The sequence below is a fragment of the Diuraphis noxia genome, unplaced genomic scaffold (assembly GCF_037042655.1).
Source record: "Diuraphis noxia isolate RWA-SAM2 unplaced genomic scaffold, SU_Dnox_SAM2 contig0001, whole genome shotgun sequence".
Classification (NCBI taxonomy): Eukaryota; Metazoa; Arthropoda; class Insecta; order Hemiptera; family Aphididae; genus Diuraphis; species Diuraphis noxia.
In genome coordinates this window covers 32,384,487-32,404,965 of record NW_028301711.1, presented here as the reverse complement: position 1 = coordinate 32,404,965, position 20,479 = coordinate 32,384,487, and the positions used below count along the sequence as shown (strand labels likewise).

Below are 20,479 nucleotides of genomic sequence, written 5' to 3'. Positions count from 1 at the left end.
TTATTATATCTTTCTCTCACACTTTTATTATCATCGAAACAACAATTATTATCGTCATAACCAATAATATTATTATATACATTATACATAATATATATATATAAAAAAAAAATGTTTTTTATGATAACAATTCTAAACTAAACAAAACGTTTTAAATATATAGATATACTACTTAACATTATTACAGTTATGACCTATATATATACGTATATATATTATATATATATATATATATAATGTAAAACACTTCAAGTCGTTTTGTCGCAAGCGTCAATGCCTTTAGGGGGATACACAGGATATAATAATTATACGTTTAGTAAATAATGACTAGAATACAAACGGCGGAGGTTCCACCACCCTTCAATTACCACAATACGAATATAATATGAACATAATTATATTAATCGTAAATGCCGCGTGTTAATGTAAAAATGCAAAATAATAATAATAATAATTTTAATTGTATGATAGTAAAATTACAGGTGTAAACTTAGACATATAAATAATAAAAACAAATAAAATAGTACAACAATAATTAACGAATAAAACTAGGTTATTTTGTTAGTTCGAAGGGAAAATTTATCAATTACGATAATACAAAACATATAATATTATATCATATTTTCTTGATACTATATACGTAGTAAATAGAAGTTAATACTATAATAATTGTAATATATTATAGCGATATATAGATAGATATATTATGATCACTACAGGTGGACAAACAACATCTCTCTCTATATTATATATACAGGATGTAACAGAAAAACCTGACCAAAAAAAAAAAATTATGCCAATTCATCGTATGACAAAATTTTTTAATATTATATGATAAATAAATAATTTAAGAAATATACTCATGTCAGCAAATTCTCAAAAAACATATTTTTTAAAAAGTTATTGCGTTCAAAATTATTTTAAACAAAAAAATATTGAATTTAAAAAAAAAATCTAAAAAATAAACTACTTGACTTAGATAAATCTTTTTATAATCTGCAGATTCACAAATAGGCTATTTTGAATTTATCCAACATTTTTTTTATTAATTTAATTTTTTTTATTTTCAGTACTAAAAAATAAAATATTTATTATAGGTACATCTAGGTTCACTTAATGAACAAAAAAATAAAAAATATTTATGTGAAAAAAAGTTAGTCCAAAAGTCAGTTCTATCTGTTACACCTTTTATATAAGCCATAAAAAGGGATCAATCATCGTTACTACCGTCTTTAAGAGGCATCGATCATTATAATTGTAACAACACGATAGAAATATACTATAAGTTTATTAGGGATAAATAAATAAAATATACTATTTTTGTGTGTATATAATATATATATATATATATATATATATCATATATAGGTATATATATTTATATGGGAATAAACTTCGATAAAAAATAAGTCAACATACATTTTAATTGATTGTCAACAAAATTAATAATAATATACCGTCGCCACGGTGGTGGTAACCAGCAGTCTCTACTATTTAACACATAATACATTTTACAATTTACACATATATAAATATATATTCAAACACTCGCATGGGTGCACAAAGACAGTTATAAATTGTTTGGATATACATAATAATATCATATAATTAAGCATAACATAATTTCTACTGACGACAGACGGTTTTCGTGTGTGATGTGTATAAAACATGATCATATTATTATTCGTGTATTCGACTTATCAAACTATTCGAAAACCGTCTGGTAAAACGTACATCTACATCTACACAATATCGATTTGAATATTATTATTATTATTATTATTATTATTATTAGAATAAAACTATATCTACGATTATATTTCGTTACTGAAACACTATTATAATTCATAATGATAAATTTTTAATGATATATTATAAACATTTAAACACTTAGATGGGAAGCATTTGGATTCTCGGCAGACTTTAAGAAACGACAACGATTATGAATGTCAAACCACCACATTATATATTTATTTCAGATGTTTAGGAAAAAAACATGCGCGTTGTTATACCTACTTATTATGTCATTAGTCATACAACGGTGGCATCGACTAAAATTTATAACAATACGATGATGATGATGATAATAATAATAATAATAATTATAATATAATAATAATAAATGGCACGTACGTAATATTTTTTACGCCGCTCGTAATAAACGAACAATACAATCATAACTGTAAATAAAAGCGATAGATCATAATATTATATAATAGGTAACGTTTAAATATTTTATACAAAAAGATATGAAATACATCGACAATAGATAATATCATAAATAATAATAGGTATTAATAATAATATGATGATCGATGATCGAAATTCGAAATATATGTAATAATATTAATATGTCGTTTACAGGTATACGTACGCCTATTATATACAGTAACAGTATATTTCGTGTATAGATTGTCAATGTGTGTTTGGTAATAATTTGACAGTTTTTCAATAGAAGTCGGAGACTTGAAAGGAAAAAAAATTGGTTCTATTAAAATAATTCAGTTGGGTGTACCCGCCGGGATACACGGCGGACAGCACATTTTCAAACTCTGAATGTAATTTTTACGTACTCATAAGCGGAAGGTTGTAACCGCTAAAAAAATAAAACTGTTTTCTAAATATTGGACGTTGCCGAAATTATTCGTATTATGTGGATAAAATTGATTAGATGGATTATTGAATGTTTGAAACGCATATTTTGCTGGACGTGTGTGCGAATATTATATATTATAATATGCATATTGATAATCGGTTGAATGTTTGTCATTATTTGTTTTCACCCTATGGCCTATGTATGTGAGTGTATGTGTGAGAGACAGAGAGATTGGTGCGTAAAATTAGATCGGACTTTTCGACTGTTGTGAACTAGAATCGATACTTCGTGCGAGAACAATACTTTTAAGTACGTTACAAACGACGAGACGAGCGTTAATGGTAGGTAACGCGAATTATTATAAGGTATGACATGGAAAAACAATTTTCGTTAATTGATAAATCGTAGGCGTATTGTAACAGGTCACTATATAATTATGTTATATTTTTTTTATTATTATAACAATGTCGGGTGTATACACCGCGGTGTCTTGCGATCAAAAACGGAGGCGATGCGTAGTCTTACCGGCCAGGCCACCAAACGTCATAATAAAATATATTAATATCGTAAACCGTATCGAAGAGGAGCCGCGCTCGAGGACTTATGGAGTTCGATAGGTGGCCGGGGGGGGAGGGGGGAGGGAGGTGAGGGTCTCAAGACGATTGTTTGTAATTGATCGGTCCGTAATATATGTTACGGTAGTCCACGTCGGCGTACTCCATGTCACCGCCTTCCGCGTAAGCGCTGGCCGCCGGCGGTTTGTAGGGCTATAAAAATAATACCACACACGACAAACGTTAATATAATATTTTCAATATTTTCATTTTAAGCATAACATATTAATTGTATACGGACTTGCACTGAAGGCTTATATACCTAACTGGGGCGTTAGTGTGGTGGGCAACAAGGGAGGCGAGTGAGTCGCACCGAGCGGGTTGTGTTAAAATAGTATCAGCGGACGCAAACAAACGGGTGAAGGGGGGGGGAGGGAGGAGGGGCCAAAGCGTACGTACCTATATTACGAGCTTGAGCGCGCGACGACGGTTCTCGTACAAAATATCTGCACACGGTGGTTAATGAGCATTATTGTGTAGCGTTTACGACTGGAGTTAGTGAAATAATAATAATATTAATTTGTTAGTGAAATGAGTGTATGGGTGAATAAAATATGATATGCTCAGCACTGCTACCGCGGGGTATTACCACCGCACCGACGACAGCTCCGCCGCCGGGGTGGGTGACAGTGACGAGTTGGCCGGACGAGAGCCGAGCTCTGCTGCTGCTCGCACAACAATCTCTCACAGGTAGGTACTAATAATAATATAATATAGGCACCGCAGATACGGTTTTGAATCGACGAAAAACATAACAATAATATAAAATATAAAATAAAACGCGCCTAACAATAATATGATATTAATGTATATTATCACTATAATAATAATAATAATATGTCATTGAAATAATAATATCATGACATGAGATACGTTTTTACAAGACATATCCTATAACGATCATCGGTGGGGGGTGTTATCGTCTACACGTCGATTTCGCGGCCAACGTCGTGGAACTTCACCACGTTTTTGTTGGCGCCACCGCCGCCGTTCGCTTGCTGTTGTGTCGCGGCCGCGGTCGGTCCGCCGCCCGGTGGGTTGTTGCGCACGTCTGTTTTCTGTCGAGGTCGGTGATGGTGATCCAACTCGGCGGTCGCCGTGACGTTTCGATACCTGTCCGTCAGCGGTTGCGGCGGCGTCGGTGATGGCGGGTCGTCATCGGCTTCGGCGTCCGCCGCGTAGTCAGACGCGTCCACGGGCTGCGGTTGTTCCGCGTCGTCGTCCGGCTCGACGGCCACCACGCCTCCGCCAACGCCAGCCCGGCGGCGGCGGTTCTGCTGTCGGCGCCAAGACCGCTTGGTCATCAGCGACTGTTCGTCGGAAACATTTCCGACGGACGCCGTGCCGACGCCGCAGTATGGCCGTTGCTGCTGCTGCTGCTGCTGCTGCTGCGATTGTCGTTTTGACTGTTGCTGTCGCGTGCCCATGCTGGCGTACACGTCTGCGGCGTAGTAACCGACGCCCGACACAGTGTTGTAACTGTTGTTGGCGGCCATGGTGTTGTAATTGCTGGTGATGGTCGACTGTACGGGTGGTCCGTCGCCGCCGATGGATGTGGCGTTGCTTCGTCTTCTGTTGCCGTGTTGTTGCTGTTGTTGGTGATGGTGGTGGTACTGTTGCAGGTGTTGACTGCTGCCGCCGATGCCACTGCTGTAGTAGTGGTCGGACAACGAACCTCCACCGCCGCCGTCCAATACTTGCTGGCTCCCACGGCGACGTCTTCCCATGGTCCCGCCGGTATTTGTCGATTTGATCTTGTCGGCGTCACCTCGGTCGATGTCGTTGTCGTCGTTGTACCGGCCGACCGCGTTCTTATGTTGGTGTTTCAAAGACTTTTGGTACGCGTCTTCCCGACCGGCGCCGGTCACCTCGAACTGGGTCATTTCGATGGACTGTTGTTGTTGTTGCTGACGGTGGTGAACAACACCGCCGCCGACAGTGGAGTACCCAGCCGTGATAGATGCTTCAGCCGCGTCGTCCGCAGTTACCCGGTTGTACAACAGTTGGTGTTGTTGCTGTATTTGCATACGGTAAAACTCATCCAAACTCCGAGCTCCTATCCCGACTCCTGTCAGCTGTTAATCACACACACACACACACACACACATACATACACACACCCACACGAAATTGTGTTGTTAGTAAATTATTTTGTTATGTTAGTAATTTCGCAAGCATAGCAAAAAAAAATAAAAAAACAATCTAAAAATGCTACTGAGTGTACTATTCAAACATGTCAAACGGACGAGGTTTGTAGAGGTGGGGTTGATAGGGTGTGCAGGGGGGGATTGGACGCGACTACAACATAATATTATCATTATTATATAGTGACCGACGCGGTCCACCGGTACGTACCTTATTGCTGTCGACCACGTTACCGTCACCGTTCAACAGCTGCTGCAGGTTCTCGTAGGTGCCACGCCGCGCCAACGACGGCGGCGCCACCGAGGCAGACGGCACGCGCGTCCTGGGAGCTGGTTTGGGGAACGTCGCCGCGGAAAACGCGTCTTTCCGCCGGCCCGACGTCTTCGTCTCGTCGTCGTCCACAACGCCGCCTTTGTTGTTGTTGTTGTTGTCTTTGCGGTCACCGCCGACGGTCGGCTGTCTGATCGGTAACCCGGCGACCGGTTTGTCGGTGCTTCCGGTGCCTACGGTTCTCATCGACCGGAACTGCTGATCGCGCCGCTGCCACGCGGTCGCCGCGCCGCGGTTCGGTCTTTGCAACGAGTTGAACCGTACGGCGGCCGCCGGACGACCGACCACGTCGCCCAATTTTGGGACGGCGGCCTGGCGCAGCAGCGACACGTATCCGCCATTTGGCGATCGGTGGATCAACGAAGACGACGGCGCCGGCGGTGGCGATGTATCTTCAGGTGGTAACGGAAGAGGTGGCTTGTGGTTAGAGCGGTCGACCGTTTTACTGCTGTTACCGTTGTTTACACGTGGTTGACGCGTGGGTGACTGTTTTAATTGGCAAACAGGATGATTGGCGGGGGACAAATCATAATTGACAACACGAAGCAAAACAAAAAACAAAAATACAAAACGAATAAAAACAAAGCGAAAACGACAAAAAAATAAAATAAAACAAAAAAATTGTTGCATGCATTCTCGGTGAGATATAATGTAATAATATTATGAAATAAGAAATAAAAAAATTACGTAATATTATGTTACTGTTATACGGTACTAAGTCGTGACCGTAAAACGATGACTTACCTGATTGGGTGGCGGTCGCATTCCGTGAAACGGTAAGTTTTCGTAGAACGCGGCTTTCGAGTCACCCGTAGCCCCCAAATTGGATTCGTTGTCCTGCTGCTGACCGGCTCCGCCTCGTGAATCTAAACATAAAATAACGCAAAAATAATTAATTAAATACGTTTCATATTTTGCAGATACCACGTAAATGTGTCGAACATCTCGTGGTTCCGTTCATGACCCTGGAAGTAATGTGAAGAATTTGATTTTTTTTTTTTGAGGTGATTGGCAGGTAGGTACTTAATCATTATGATTATGCTATTATTCACTGACGTATTGTTTGTCGTAGTTGAGGGTTTTTTGCAATGTTGCAAGATTTTTTTTGTAAGGTTTAAATATTAGGTATTATTTAATTAGTATACACTGTTTTACTAAATTGTTTGAAAGTTATGACACCAGTATTCGAATTTTATAGAGTTTTCTAATTATTATAAGATACAGATAACAAATAGCAGAGTTAGCAATTAATTTGTTTTATGCATCAAGGAAATTTGTTTTAATGTCAAATATGACATTTAATTTTGCTATTATTTTTAATTTTTAGTTCTAATTTTACGAATGCGCACAGTATACTATTTTATTTTATCAGGTTTATTTTTGATAAATCATTTTTACATTGAATAGAATTGTACGCGTATTTATAAATACAATAAATTATGACTTGTGAATGTTTTTCTTTAAGTTCGGTCGTATGCATGTTATTTTAATAATTCGTACAGACTCAAAAATTGTTACATCTTACACGTGTGTAAATTATAGGTAGGTATATCAAAATTATGATAGTCAATTATATAGTATGTGTTTGCAGTTTATAACAATGTAATGTAGTATATTATTAAGGATTTAATGAATTTTTCAACATTTTAATAGAACTTCAATACTTTTAGTTTGATTTATGTAATTGACATAATGGCATTGGGTTTTGATTTGCATTATGGAAGCTTACATTTTTATTTCATTGTATTTCATTGTATTTCATTGTAGATTTTGGTAATAGTATTGGTAATTTTTAATTTTTTTTTTTTCAAAAACGAGAAAATTTAAATGAAATAGGTATTAGTTGTATATTATTTTGGTAATTACCTATAAATAATAATTTAGAACAAATTATGATGATAACTTATAAGTTATTAAGTTTGAAGATAATTTATTTATAAAAAATAACACAGAAGCATTTTAGTTGCAAATAAAAAATGTATTGTAGTAGTGAATATAGAGGTACCTGTTCAAAGTATGTTTTTGTTTACAACACTGTGGAATTCATTTTCAGCTTTTTCCTACACTATAAATGGCGAGTTTTATATCATTATTAAGACCTATTGTTTGAACGAGTTGATTTTAATATTAGATAAACATTTAAAATTACTTTACATAATACTTGCGTGCTTGTTGTTGGTGAGGTTATTTATATACATTATATTGTAAATAGCTTGTATCGATCATTAAAAAAAACAACATAACATCACACAGAATAAAAAAAACTACATCTACTTTTTAAATAGATCATAAAACGCACTATAAACCTCATCGTATATACACCGAAGTACAAGCAGCAATCTATATAATTTATAGCAAAATTGCATAAATTCAAAGTTCAATTTTCTAACATTCCGGTCAAAAAAAAAAAAAAAAACAGGAAACAAAAATGTCAATTTTCTGCCTTTAAAAAGTTTAATTTTTAAGTTATTAAAGATTTTTCAACATGTATATGTCTTATGGCTGGGGACGCGGGGTCATTCTATAAATTTGTGCGACATCAAGAGCATTAAAAAAATTATCATGAATAAAAAAACGAAGAGTACATTTTTTTTAAAATATGGTGTCGAAATAATAATCCTCTCGTTATGTCTCTCGAGTAAAGTCGTTGTATTGAAGCAACTAGCAATGGAAAATCCTGCAATTTCGTGATCGAATTTATACAAATTTATAATAATTAGAAAAAACGAGATTTCCGTGAAGGTAAGTCGGCCGTCTATCGTTACTGGTCCCGTACAATGTATAATAGTAAATTATTTATTGATATTTTGAATACGGTTTTTGGAGCCACGTGTTATTGTGCGGTCGTATTTCTACCTGTTACAGAAGGATATCTGGACGCGCCGCTATCCGAACTCTGTCGGACAGGAGGCGCGGGAGGAGGCGACGTGGGTGATGGTTTTTTCGGTACCAAATTATTATTGGATCCAATCATCATGCGGCGGATACGAGCCGCGCGCGCTGACTGCGTCTCGTTGGCCAACATAATGCACTCGGCCACCGGTTTTCCTTTTCCGGTGTGGTTTTTTTTCAACTTGTGTTTATCGCTTTCGTCTGAAACGGTTTTGTCAGCGGACCCGCTTCCGCTATCCGCAGTGTCAGTCACCGCCGATTGGGAGTACGTAGCCGAATGCAACTTGTGCAGCTGCTGTTTCGAATGCACCAACACGCCCGGCTTGAGCGGCCACTTGCCGATGACGCTTGCGGCAGATGCGGTCCGCTGGCTGGAAAACGATTCCGAGTGATCGTCACCGTATCCGGGCGGGGGCTTAGGGCTGCCCGGAATATTCACCGCCGATTGATCTGTATACTGCTGTGCATTCACGGGGTTAGCACCGGAAGTCGACGACGTGGCACTGCCTTCGGGACTACAATAGTAATCGTTACAAGACCGCTCGACAGGGTTGTGTTATCGTATATCTTTTAGCAAGGTTTAAGCGACCATCAGCAGATTGTAGCGTGTGTACAAAAGAATATATTATAATAAAGTATATTGTAACGAAGTTTCAAAGCACATAAGTTTTAGTGGTAAATATAAGAAGAGCAAAACAACAATAGCCGTCATATAGGTAAAAAATGTAAGAAAAAAATGTATATAATATTGTAGGTATTCAACCACCACCACCACCGACATTATAATGAAAAAGAATAATTATGAGAAAAGTGCATTTGAGTGCTAGCGCGCGTACCAATGATAATAGTCAACGGCAATGCCCGTTGAACCGTACAATACTCACTTTTGTCGCACTTTCGATATGTTTAATAGCAAGCCACGGCCTCGGTGCCGGCGCCAAACGACTGGTACCCTATACGCCGTCAATGAAGGGTATTTTTGTTTAACATCTATATATTAAAAACAAAAACGGATCACACAATAAAAGCTGTACCTACTAAAAATAAAAAAATAAATACAAATACATCGTCTACTACGTCAAATAATACAGACAGAACGATACGCACTAAAATAATAATAACACTATACCTAATGATTATATCACTACATCCACAGTTGGCATACCTTTTTGATATGTTCACATGCCGTAGTTCTCAAAGTATTTTTTTACCGGTTTATCAAATTATAACAATGTTATACGGATACTTAGGAAGGTATATTATTGTGCATGTTTTTATTAAACATGGAACACTTACATTTCTGACGTCCTCCCGACACTCCGTTGCCTGGTTTAATGTAACGGTTCTTACAAACGAACAGCAACAGGATAACAATGATGACGATGACAATGAGTAGCAAAATCACAACTAAAGCCACTAAGACCACCATCACTGGCAATCCACCCAAACCTATGGCCGCCAACAACTGTTTCCACCACGGAGCGTCACCTATATGCGTATAAGTAAATTAATTGTACATTTTCGAAGTAAGCAGTAATTATAGTAATAACACATAAAAAAATGTATAAAAATAATGAAAATGTATTAATTGTAAATTATAATTGTTATATTATACTATTAATGTACTATAATGATTTTATCGAGATATAGGCACTTACTTTCCCTGACAGCTAATAAAAAAAGAAATATATAATATATTACTGTGAATAAATATGTTAGTCTATATTTTAACTATCATGACGTCAGGTGCGGATAATATTTCACACATTTCGTTAAGTACCTATGTTAAAAATAGTAAGATGACGGTGACTTAAAACTAATTATGCGTATTTATAAAACAAGTGATGCTCTGCTTTTCCAATCAGACCTATGAGCATGGCTTAATGGCATACCTATTAGAGTAAGTTCTGGTCGTGTGGTGTTACTCAATATTTCTAAATATATTTGAAAGCCTTACATTCTTCATACTGGCCGTCGAATTACCTACTGCACATTATACCATCCATGATATACCAATTACTTCTTTTAATTCTGTCTGAAACCTAGTTATTCACTTTTCCCATAACTACATTATTAAAAGACCAGCTGCTCTTTAGTCCTACCTATTCTGAGCACGAATCTGTTCTTTAGTATCGTAAACTGTTTATAGATTCACTAGCATCTGATAGGATTCAATGTACATTTCTAAAATATGTTCCTTGTTCTCTATAAGGGCCTTGGAGACACATTAAGAATATAATATAATTTCTTACCAAACTTTTGTCTAATTCAATTGATTACCTACCCTCCAATTACAAACACATTTAAAAGTCTCACCTCGTCATGAACTGGATACACTACACTTCTTTCTTCTTTATTTCATTTCCCTCATCTAATCATGTATTAAACTATCTCTTTTTATCATCTTATGAATCTTGCTAATGAATACCCTACCTTAAATTATTTATACAATTTAAACTTCCGAGATTTTACTGGATCTTTTATTATTATTTTATATTATATTTAAGATGTAATTATTTGTAAATCTATAAATATAAAACTATAACTAACTGTTTTTAGGTCTCAGCGTATTTAATAAAAATTGATTACAAATAAAAAATAATATATCGTTTATCTTTAAATAAAATAAAATAGATATTATTTTGTAATATTTCTAGGAAGAGATTTATGATTTAAATTGTTATTTACAAAAATAATTTATAGCATTTTATTATGATGTCGAATTGAATCTTAAAGTTTGGTGGTAGTTAATAGCATCACTTGTTAAATATTTTTATTTTTAAATGTCATGTTTATTTTATATCTAAAGTTAAGTTGCATAATAACGTATATTCACACCTGATCTTTTACATTAATATTTCTCATAATTCAACATCATCACTAGAAGTGAACAATTACCTTGTACTTGAATGCTACACTGGTCCGATCCCACAGTGTTGTTTACAGTACACACATATGTCCTGACCCCTTCTGATGCTCCATTGTTAGGTATATTATCACTACCTCTTCCCTCATCATCTTCGTTGGTGCTTACTTCCAGTCTATCTTGTAATATTAGTATGCTCCGGTTATAACTTCCGATATTGTCCACTTCAGTCGATCCACTGTTGCCGTATGATCCAACTGATACAGTGATGATCCTCTCAGTAGCAGGAGAGTCAGATGTCGAAGATGTCGACGTATCGTTCTGGCGACCTGAGTTTCTTATAGTCCACGTGTATTGTACTTGCCCTGGATTTGCAGTAGCTGTACAAACCAGTATTCTTTTTTCACCAGAAGATGAAGATAAAAATTCCTCTAATTCGGAAGATTGATCAGTTAAACTAGCTGATGACTCTTGTTTAAATTGTTCAACGGTTATCATTCTAAGTTGACAACTAGGCTTATCTATAAAAACAAAATATTCATATTTAATTTAGAAGCAGAATAGGAAAATTTCCAATTCGATACATGTCATTAATATATTTTAATCATATACATTTTATTATTGGGTAATCAATTGGAAATGTTACTACCAAATTATAGCAATTTAATTTTCATTAATTTATATATAACTGAATATTCATCAAATTTACTAAACACATATTTATTGTTTTCGTTAATATGAACAAATTAATAGGATTAACTAAATAAATAAAATATTTTAACTAATAAAAAAATTTGTGATAGATGAATTTATATAAAAAATATAGTATTTAATAAGATATATTATGTTTCATTTGAAATACAATGTCATACAAATAATGTATCTTTTCATATTGTATTTTAGAATAACAACAAATTAAAATTTTCAAATTAATATTTAGGCACATTTATGCCGTTTGCAATGATTTACGTAAAAATTTGCACATTGGCTAAACTAATTAATGTCGTGTTGAAATAACAACAGTGGTAGATTTCCGGATAATTTACAACAAATCACTGAGATACTAGGTACATTTTTACAGGAGACATTGTTTTAGAAGTCTAGAAGATATAACACTGATAATGCAGGAGGTTAAAGACGTTGTCAGTCAGAACATTTTTATATGTAATAAAAATGAATTACAAGTTACCAATAACTTGTCAGTGGTGCATGCAATTAAGGAGAACTATGCACCAATTTTATAATAAATTATTAATACAAATTAAGATATAAATGTATTAATATTGTATATTAGTTTTTTGGAATATAATTTTAGTCAGGACTGAGTGTCTAAGCTCTCCATATATTTTGTCTTTGGTTGCTCCTCAGGTTGTTAGTTTTACATTTCATAAGGATTTTATTTTGATAGTTGTGAATTTTTAAATGATTTCACTCACACATGACGTCTAGATAAGTGTACGCAGTTTCGTTTCCATGTGTGTTACGAGCTACGCAGGCATAATAACCAGCTTGATGCCTGCCTACAGCTGAGTTTAACACCAACTGTTGGTTGTTATTTTGGCTAACGCCGCTTCCAGAGTTTCCACCGACACCACTGTTCCCAGCGTTGGCGATTGATGAAAGTCTTTGCTGGGAAGACGATTGGGTGGACTGAGACGAGTTTCCTGGCACATTCCAGTTGTTCGTGCTGGCAATGTAACGCCATTCAAAACTGGGCTGCGGGCGTCCCTCAGCATGACAAAACACTTTTTCTGGTATGTTACCTTCACTTACGTGTACGACCGTTTTGGAGACAGTCATGTTACCAGGAGGATCTAGAACATACCAGGATGGAGAGTTAGATTGTTTATCATCATACGTGTGAACTAAAATATCAGGCTTACATTCAACAGAGAAATGCATGATGGATTCTGATACTGGGGGTCCAACTTCATTACCACTACTCCGGCAACTGTATTCTGTTGAATCTGTTATAGGATCTAAACCGTGACCACCTGGCCAGTTATCCATGCGCCATATCAAGGTGCTACGTACCGCTTCGAAATCATTTTTCAACCGTTCTGCTGGTAAATATTCTGTCAGTATTGAATATCTGCAACAATAATCATTCAATTTAAAAAAAAAAAAATGGTATTTGCTTAGAGTTAAAGTTGTTTTTTTTAAAAATTAAAATGAAGGTTTAAATCATGTAAGCACACAATATATAGCTAAAAACAAACAATTTTTTAAATTTACATTAATTATAAAATGTAAAACATTTATACCTTTCCTTGTCCATTAGGTTGTTTATTGGATCGATTAGGACACCACGGCGTAACCAGTTCACGGTACAGTGAGGATAGCATTCAACTGTACACGATGCATTTACATGCGATGCATTATAAGCCACTCCTAAATATTGTGGAGGTCCAGTTATGTAATTTGGTGGAGCTACAAATAATAGAAATGTTTAATGCATTTTATTTTCGATAATTGCATATGATAAATATTTTAGTTATCTTACCGAAAACCTCAATATATACAGGCTCGGAATATGTGACCCCGCCTTCGTTGTAGGCAGAACAGGTAAAATTAGCTCGAGTTTCCAACGATACATGATCGACAAACCAATCGGGGTTGAAATTCCCTCCACCAATATTTCCATTGGTGCCAAGATTAATTCCAGTTCCAGAATTTATATTAGGATTTAGTCCTTGATTTTGATGGTAAACTGGATGTCCATCGCGAAACCATGAGTAACGAGTAGGATGTTGAGGCCGACCAAGAAATTGAGCATTGCATCGTAAGGTGACGTTCCTTCCCTTTATGACTCGTCGTGGGCTGAACTCCAATGTCACCGGTCCCGGAGCAACTATTCAATTAAAAAAAAAAATTAAAAACTTAAGTAAAATAAAATATAGATAAAAAAATTTGAGCATAATATACTCAATACGTTATAATGTATTATTGAAGATTTGATTATGTGATTGCAATTTAGGTATAATCTTGTTATTTATTATTTTTTAACAATATATTTCGACATAATTAATATTTTTTATTCAAGATTAGACGCATTCTTTTTCGATTAAAATGTATAAGTAATTGTTTATTATTTCTACAGTATTATTAAGCAACAAGATACCCCCTATTAATATATAATCAAATGAATGAAATATCAATATTCTACTATAATTATGATAAAATTAGTTAGCTTTTTAAAAATTAAAAATTATCTTATTTTTTGTCATATAAGTAAAAGTGCGGTCATAAAATTAAAATTGCAGTAAGCTTACAATATACGATAAGAGGTGTCTGATCTGACATCGGAGTAAGGAGACCAGCAGCGTTCCGTGCTCGGCATGAATAATTTCCATGTATATTTTTCGTCACATTTACTAAAATAAGTTCTCTATCGGTGCACACCACTCTTCTTTGCTTTTTATTGCGTCTTCTTGTGTCATTATCAACAGCATATGAGTCATATTCTCCTTCTCCACGTGGTTCGCTGGTATCATAGTTCAAACCCAAGGCATTATTCTCATTATCATTATTATCCGTATCGAAATCATCATCTTCGTCATCTTCGTCTCCAAAAATATCACTACTATCCGATGACCTAGTACAGTTGGGCAACTGCATTTGTACGCCATTCCAATACCAATGAACTGATGTTAAATTCAATGATGGGTCGTTGTTGATGTCTTCAATATTTTGCTGATCCTGTTCTAATTCTACGGCACATCGAAGTGTAACGTTGCGATGTTCTGATTCTAATACAACTGGATTTGACCCAACCATATTATTATTGTTAATACTACTGCTCGTTGTTGACGAAGTTTGATTATCGTCGAGTGAATCGTCTAGGATAACGTGCAATTTTACCTTAGGTGTATCTGTAATAAGCACAGAAAATTAAGACATTTCAATCCTTTTTAATTTAATTTTGTTTTATAGTTTTATTTACTTAAGACTCAAAAGTAAATATTTTATATAAATATACAATTATACATACACTGAACACGAACGTTTGCAAAATTTGTGGAATTGGCTGCCCCGACTGAATTTCTTACCCGACATTCATAACGGCCCGAGTCGTAACGTGTTAACCTCCTAACTACTAACATTGTCGCATCTTCACCATTTCCATCTCCATGAATTCCTCCATTTCCATTCACTAATCCTTTAACTCGAGCATATTTTGCTTGATTTCCCATAGGATTCATCTGAAACCTAGTATTCGCACTGTTTGAGGATCCTGAAACCGTTCCAGCACCAGTAGCTGGTGTTACTGCTGCATACGATGATGCTGATGATCCGTGATTTGATGAAGAAGGTTCTTCTTCATCAATTAGTTGTAACTCAATGCCATCTCGATACCTATAAAAGAGATCATAATTTAATATAGTAATTAGCAATCTATATTTCTGTATTCTGAATAAATAAATATTCACCATTTAACAGGTGTTCGAAGTTTATCTGGATTTGCGTGATATGCACAATGTAGCCTCAATTCTTTAGTCTCGTTTACCACCACAGTGTATAAAGTTGATTGATAGTGCAATCCATCGTTTGTATCTTTAGACGTAGCGTCAGTTACAACTGGGTTGAAATTATTGTTACTATCAACTCCTCCTTTACGTTGTTGACCTATTTCATTTTTTATTTCGTCCTCTATAATCGCACCAGAATTTTCTCCGTCAGTAATAGGTACTACCCAGGCAGTCGGTACATCTGAAACAGAAATTGAATTGTTTAAACATTTTATAAAACGACGAAATCAAACATGGTTTAGATTTACACACATTTTACTCGAATTGTCATGTTTACAGTGAGGGGTTGATTGGGAGATGAACCAACATTATTGAATGCATCACATCGCACTATAGAACCGTCTTGTTGGCGATGAAGTTGTGCCATTGATAATTGGCTGTGCGTATCTCGGGTGCCATCAGCCTATAAAATAAATCCCACAATTAGTGTTATTATAACTATCAATTTTGATGACCACGTTTCAATATTGAAGAAAATATAAAATAAAAGATATATTAGAAGTTCTTATTTTTTCTAATTTTCATTTGTTCTTACTTGATATTCAGTATGCTGTGCTATTTCTACAGGGCCTATGATTTCTGCTCCACCTTCCATACGTCGTTGTTCCGAAATCAAATAATCACTGGGAGATCTAGCTGTAGACCCCCCATTTTGCTGGCTGTTTCCTAACATAACGGGTGCTCCGTGCTTTGACGATTGGACAGGAGGTGCACGAACATTTTGTTCATTTCTTATCCCACTTCCGTAATCATTGTCACCATCATTTTCTTGATCCTTATAATAATAATACCATGTCACGTTTGCTTGAGGACGGGCTCCACGGGCCGCGCACCGAATTACTAACGGTTGGCCTTCTGTAGTTTCTGCGTAAACCACGCCACCGGAATTTCTATCAGGTTCGCTATTTTGAGGCTTATAACGATCGTCGACTTTAGAAACCTTAGTTACTGGGGCGCCTGATGATGATGTGGACATTTCAACTGAGTATGGACTTACTGAAAAGTGTATGTAGAAAATATTTGTTTTTTATCGTCGTCTAGAGAATACTAGGTTATATCATCATATATGGCTTTACTCTTTATTTCAAGTATAAATTACATACCGTTTACAGTGACTTCAACATTAGATGTTAGAATTGGTGATGAATCAGTCGCCGTTTTTACTCGACATTCATATCTACCATTTGCACCTCTCTTCCCGATAACGGTAAGAATACTCTGTGCAACCCATAATCCCGAGTATGAGAAAACGTCGTCAGACATATCGGAATCTACTTTGCGAAATTGATAATCAACTGGAAATAGCAAGAATGTATACATTATTCTACAATATTATTATAAACGAGAAGACATTTTTGTCAAATATATTATTATCATTATGATGGAAATTAATAGAATTTATTTATTTTTCCAAGTGTTGGATTAAAATATATTACCTAAATCAGTATCATAAATTGGACCACGACTATGTTGCCACCACGTGACTTGGGGTATAGGTCTGGCACGGCCTGCACGACATACCAGACGTATTTTATTTCCTTCATCAACTGGACCCACGATTGCTCCAGATGTCAACTTTTTCATAATACCAAATTTTGGATCGCTATTTTTGTCATCGTAAAAATCTGATGTAGGATCTATGTAATTGTGCGCTGAAGGATCACCGAGTTCAGCATATGTGCCAACACTGATTGATTCAGGGTCAGCTAAAAATAGAAATAAAAAAAATGTTAAAATGTATGATATTTATAATGTAAAAACATATTTACTTAGTTTATTAAATTGTAATAATGTTTAATAGATAACGTTTTAAACCAAAAGCATTTTTATTGGATATTAGTTTCTATTCATACACACGTTCTTAATTCAATATATTTATCTACTTTCATTTTAATTAAACAGCGCACAATTTGTATTGTTGATCTCAAAAATATTTACATTTTTAATCGTGTTAATTATAGACTAAAACTACTCAAGTTAATGCTATCTATTATATTATTTACTTTAATGTGAATAACATTGATTATTAATTGTTAAAATCTACTAATAAAAAAATATTTCTCATTAACTACAAAGATAATTTGTTTTCAAGTTTTTAAATCAAACGATAGCGAATTACATTTATTTTTTAATTTTCAAGTACGGATATTAAAACCATTGATTTTTATATTAAACCATTTCAGTAAGTCAAAACCAATTATTTATACCACTGAACAGCTTGAACAACTTTTGTTAGACATACACAAAAAAAAAAAGAAACTATAAAGTGATGTATCCCTTTGCTCTTTTCTTAAATAAAAGCGGGCAAACTAAACTGAAAACACACGCATTCAACTTCTTATACGTTTGAAAATCTCTTTCGACAAATTCATTTAGTAAGAGCCTCTACTAAATATAATCTATTATCTGTAGCCTGTAAGTACCTATATATTTGATATACTTATTATATTTTAGGATTTTACTTTACCATCAACACTAATTACATAGACGGTACAAATGTTGTCAACAATCTGCTTCCAGGAAAACATTAAAGCTCCTCAATTTTTCCCGAATTAAACTTAATTTTATCTCAAACGTTCAAAACAATGAACGAAATCTCTTAGAGGTCATACCTTTTTCTCGAATATAAATAATTTACCTAATTACTGAAGATTGCCAAAAAGACTATGGATCACTTTACACATCCAAACAAATATAAAATAAGCGGGTAAGTCGTGGATGTCGCTCTGCTGTACAGTAGGTTATTGTAATGGATGGGATTAAATTTGAATGCAATGATAGGTATCATTGTATACGAAAAACGATTCTGAACGGTTTGTCAGTCTAGGATATATTATATTTAAATATTGTCATATATTCTATTTTGAAACAAATATTTTATTTTTCAATTAAGACGCATTTTGCATATGGCATGGTTAATCAATTAGTGTAGTCATCATAATTCATGATACCTTATATTATCATAGATGTACATTATACATATACCTGGTTTAAGGATAAATCGTTATCATTACGCGATTTCATAAAAATTTAAAACTCAAACGCTCAAAACATTTTTCCTATAATGATGCTTCAAATTTTCTATATAGCTATTTGAAGCAAAACTTATGGAAAACTTGGTGTTAAATTTTATAACCTTAGATATAAAGACAAACAATATTATGAATTTTGAACTACAAAATAATTTGCAAATATTCATGGTTTTGACGAATTTTTGTCATTATTTGAAATTCAAATGATAATAAAAATTTAATTTGAATTTCCGGTGGACAATTTTTTTTGTGATAAAGATTGACAAATTTGTAAGGAATCTTGTATTAAATTTTCAAATCTTAGGTATAAAAGGAAAATTTTTTATGAATTTCTAGAATAAAATAATTTACAAATTTTCGTGATTTTTACGTATGTTGTCAAAATTAAAATTTGAATGCATGTAAAAACTTTTATGAATTTCTATCTAAGATAATTTGAACATTGCGGTATTTTTTATGTATTTAATTAAATTTTGAACTGTAAATTATTATAAAAAAAATTTGTGACTATATATTTCTTTTATTTTTCAACTGCTATTGTAAAAATATGTTAGGAGCCTTGTATTAAATTTTCAAATCTTAGATCTAAAAAGAAAAATTTTTATGAATTTCTATGTAAGATAATTTGAACATTGCCATAATTTTTACGTATTAAGTCAATATTTGAACTTCAAATGGTAATAAAAAAAGATTGTGCCTATGTATTTTTATAATTTTTTAATTACTATAAGAATAACTTATGAGGAACTTTTTATTCAATTTTCAAATATTTTGTTAGGGCCAAAAAGTTGTTATCGACACTTCAAAAAAAAATTTTCAGACAAATTGAAAATTTCAGTCGTCTATAAATATCTCAAAAAAAGTCAAAATATTTTGAAAATTAAATCTTGTAAAGAAAATGTCAATCCTAATAACTGGTAAAATTTTCAAGTATCTAGGACTTATACTTTTTGAATAATAACAAATATTTAAAATCGTTTCAGGATAAATCGTTATCGTAACACTATTTCGTAAAAATTTAAACGCACTTAAAATTTGTCCTATAATTATGCTTCGAGTTGTCTCTATAACTACTTTAAAGGAAAAGTTATGGAAAACTTATTTTTGTATTTTTAATCCTTAGTTATAAACAAAAAAAATTTTATGATTTTCCAGCTTCAAAATTATTTGCAAATTTTCGCATTTTCGACAGATTTCGTAAAAATTTGAACTATAAACGCTTATAAAAAAAAAATAGTGCCTATGTATTCTTATAATTTTTTAATCACTATAAGAATAACCTATGAGGAACTTCGTATTAAATTTTCAAGTATTTTGATAGGGCCAAAAAAATTTTATCGACATTTCAAAAAAAATTTTCAGACAAATTGAAAATTTCAGTCATCTATAAATATCTCAAAAAAAGTCAAAATATTTTGAAAATTAAATCATGTAAAGAAAATACCAATCCTAATAACTGGTAAAATTTTCAAGTA

At 34.0% G+C, this 20,479-nt stretch overlaps 1 protein-coding gene across 6 annotated transcripts in view; it reads right to left on the bottom strand.

The window, feature by feature from the left end:
• The window catches only part of nrm (neuromusculin), a 61,920-nt gene continuing 41,441 nt past the window's right edge, over positions 1-20,479 (bottom strand). The window contains exons 4-22 of one of the 6 annotated variants that reach the window (XM_015507751.2): positions 17,409-17,678; positions 17,076-17,267; positions 16,508-16,968; positions 16,225-16,375; positions 15,874-16,153; positions 15,435-15,799; positions 14,716-15,315; positions 13,947-14,294; positions 13,708-13,873; positions 13,327-13,535; positions 12,880-13,257; positions 11,476-11,964; positions 10,236-10,247; positions 9,874-10,065; positions 9,462-9,567; positions 8,542-9,092; positions 6,430-6,551; positions 5,566-6,171; positions 1-3,363 (exon numbers count right to left, since the gene is read on the bottom strand). In XM_015507751.2, the coding sequence (XP_015363237.2) occupies positions 3,250-3,363; positions 5,566-6,171; positions 6,430-6,551; positions 8,542-9,092; positions 9,462-9,567; positions 9,874-10,065; positions 10,236-10,247; positions 11,476-11,964; positions 12,880-13,257; positions 13,327-13,535; positions 13,708-13,873; positions 13,947-14,294; positions 14,716-15,315; positions 15,435-15,799; positions 15,874-16,153; positions 16,225-16,375; positions 16,508-16,968; positions 17,076-17,267; positions 17,409-17,678 (5,612 nt within the window). In that variant the 3' untranslated portion in view covers positions 1-3,249. The other 5 variants (XM_015507746.2, XM_015507749.2, XM_015507747.2 and 2 more) reach the window with 5 other exon arrangements.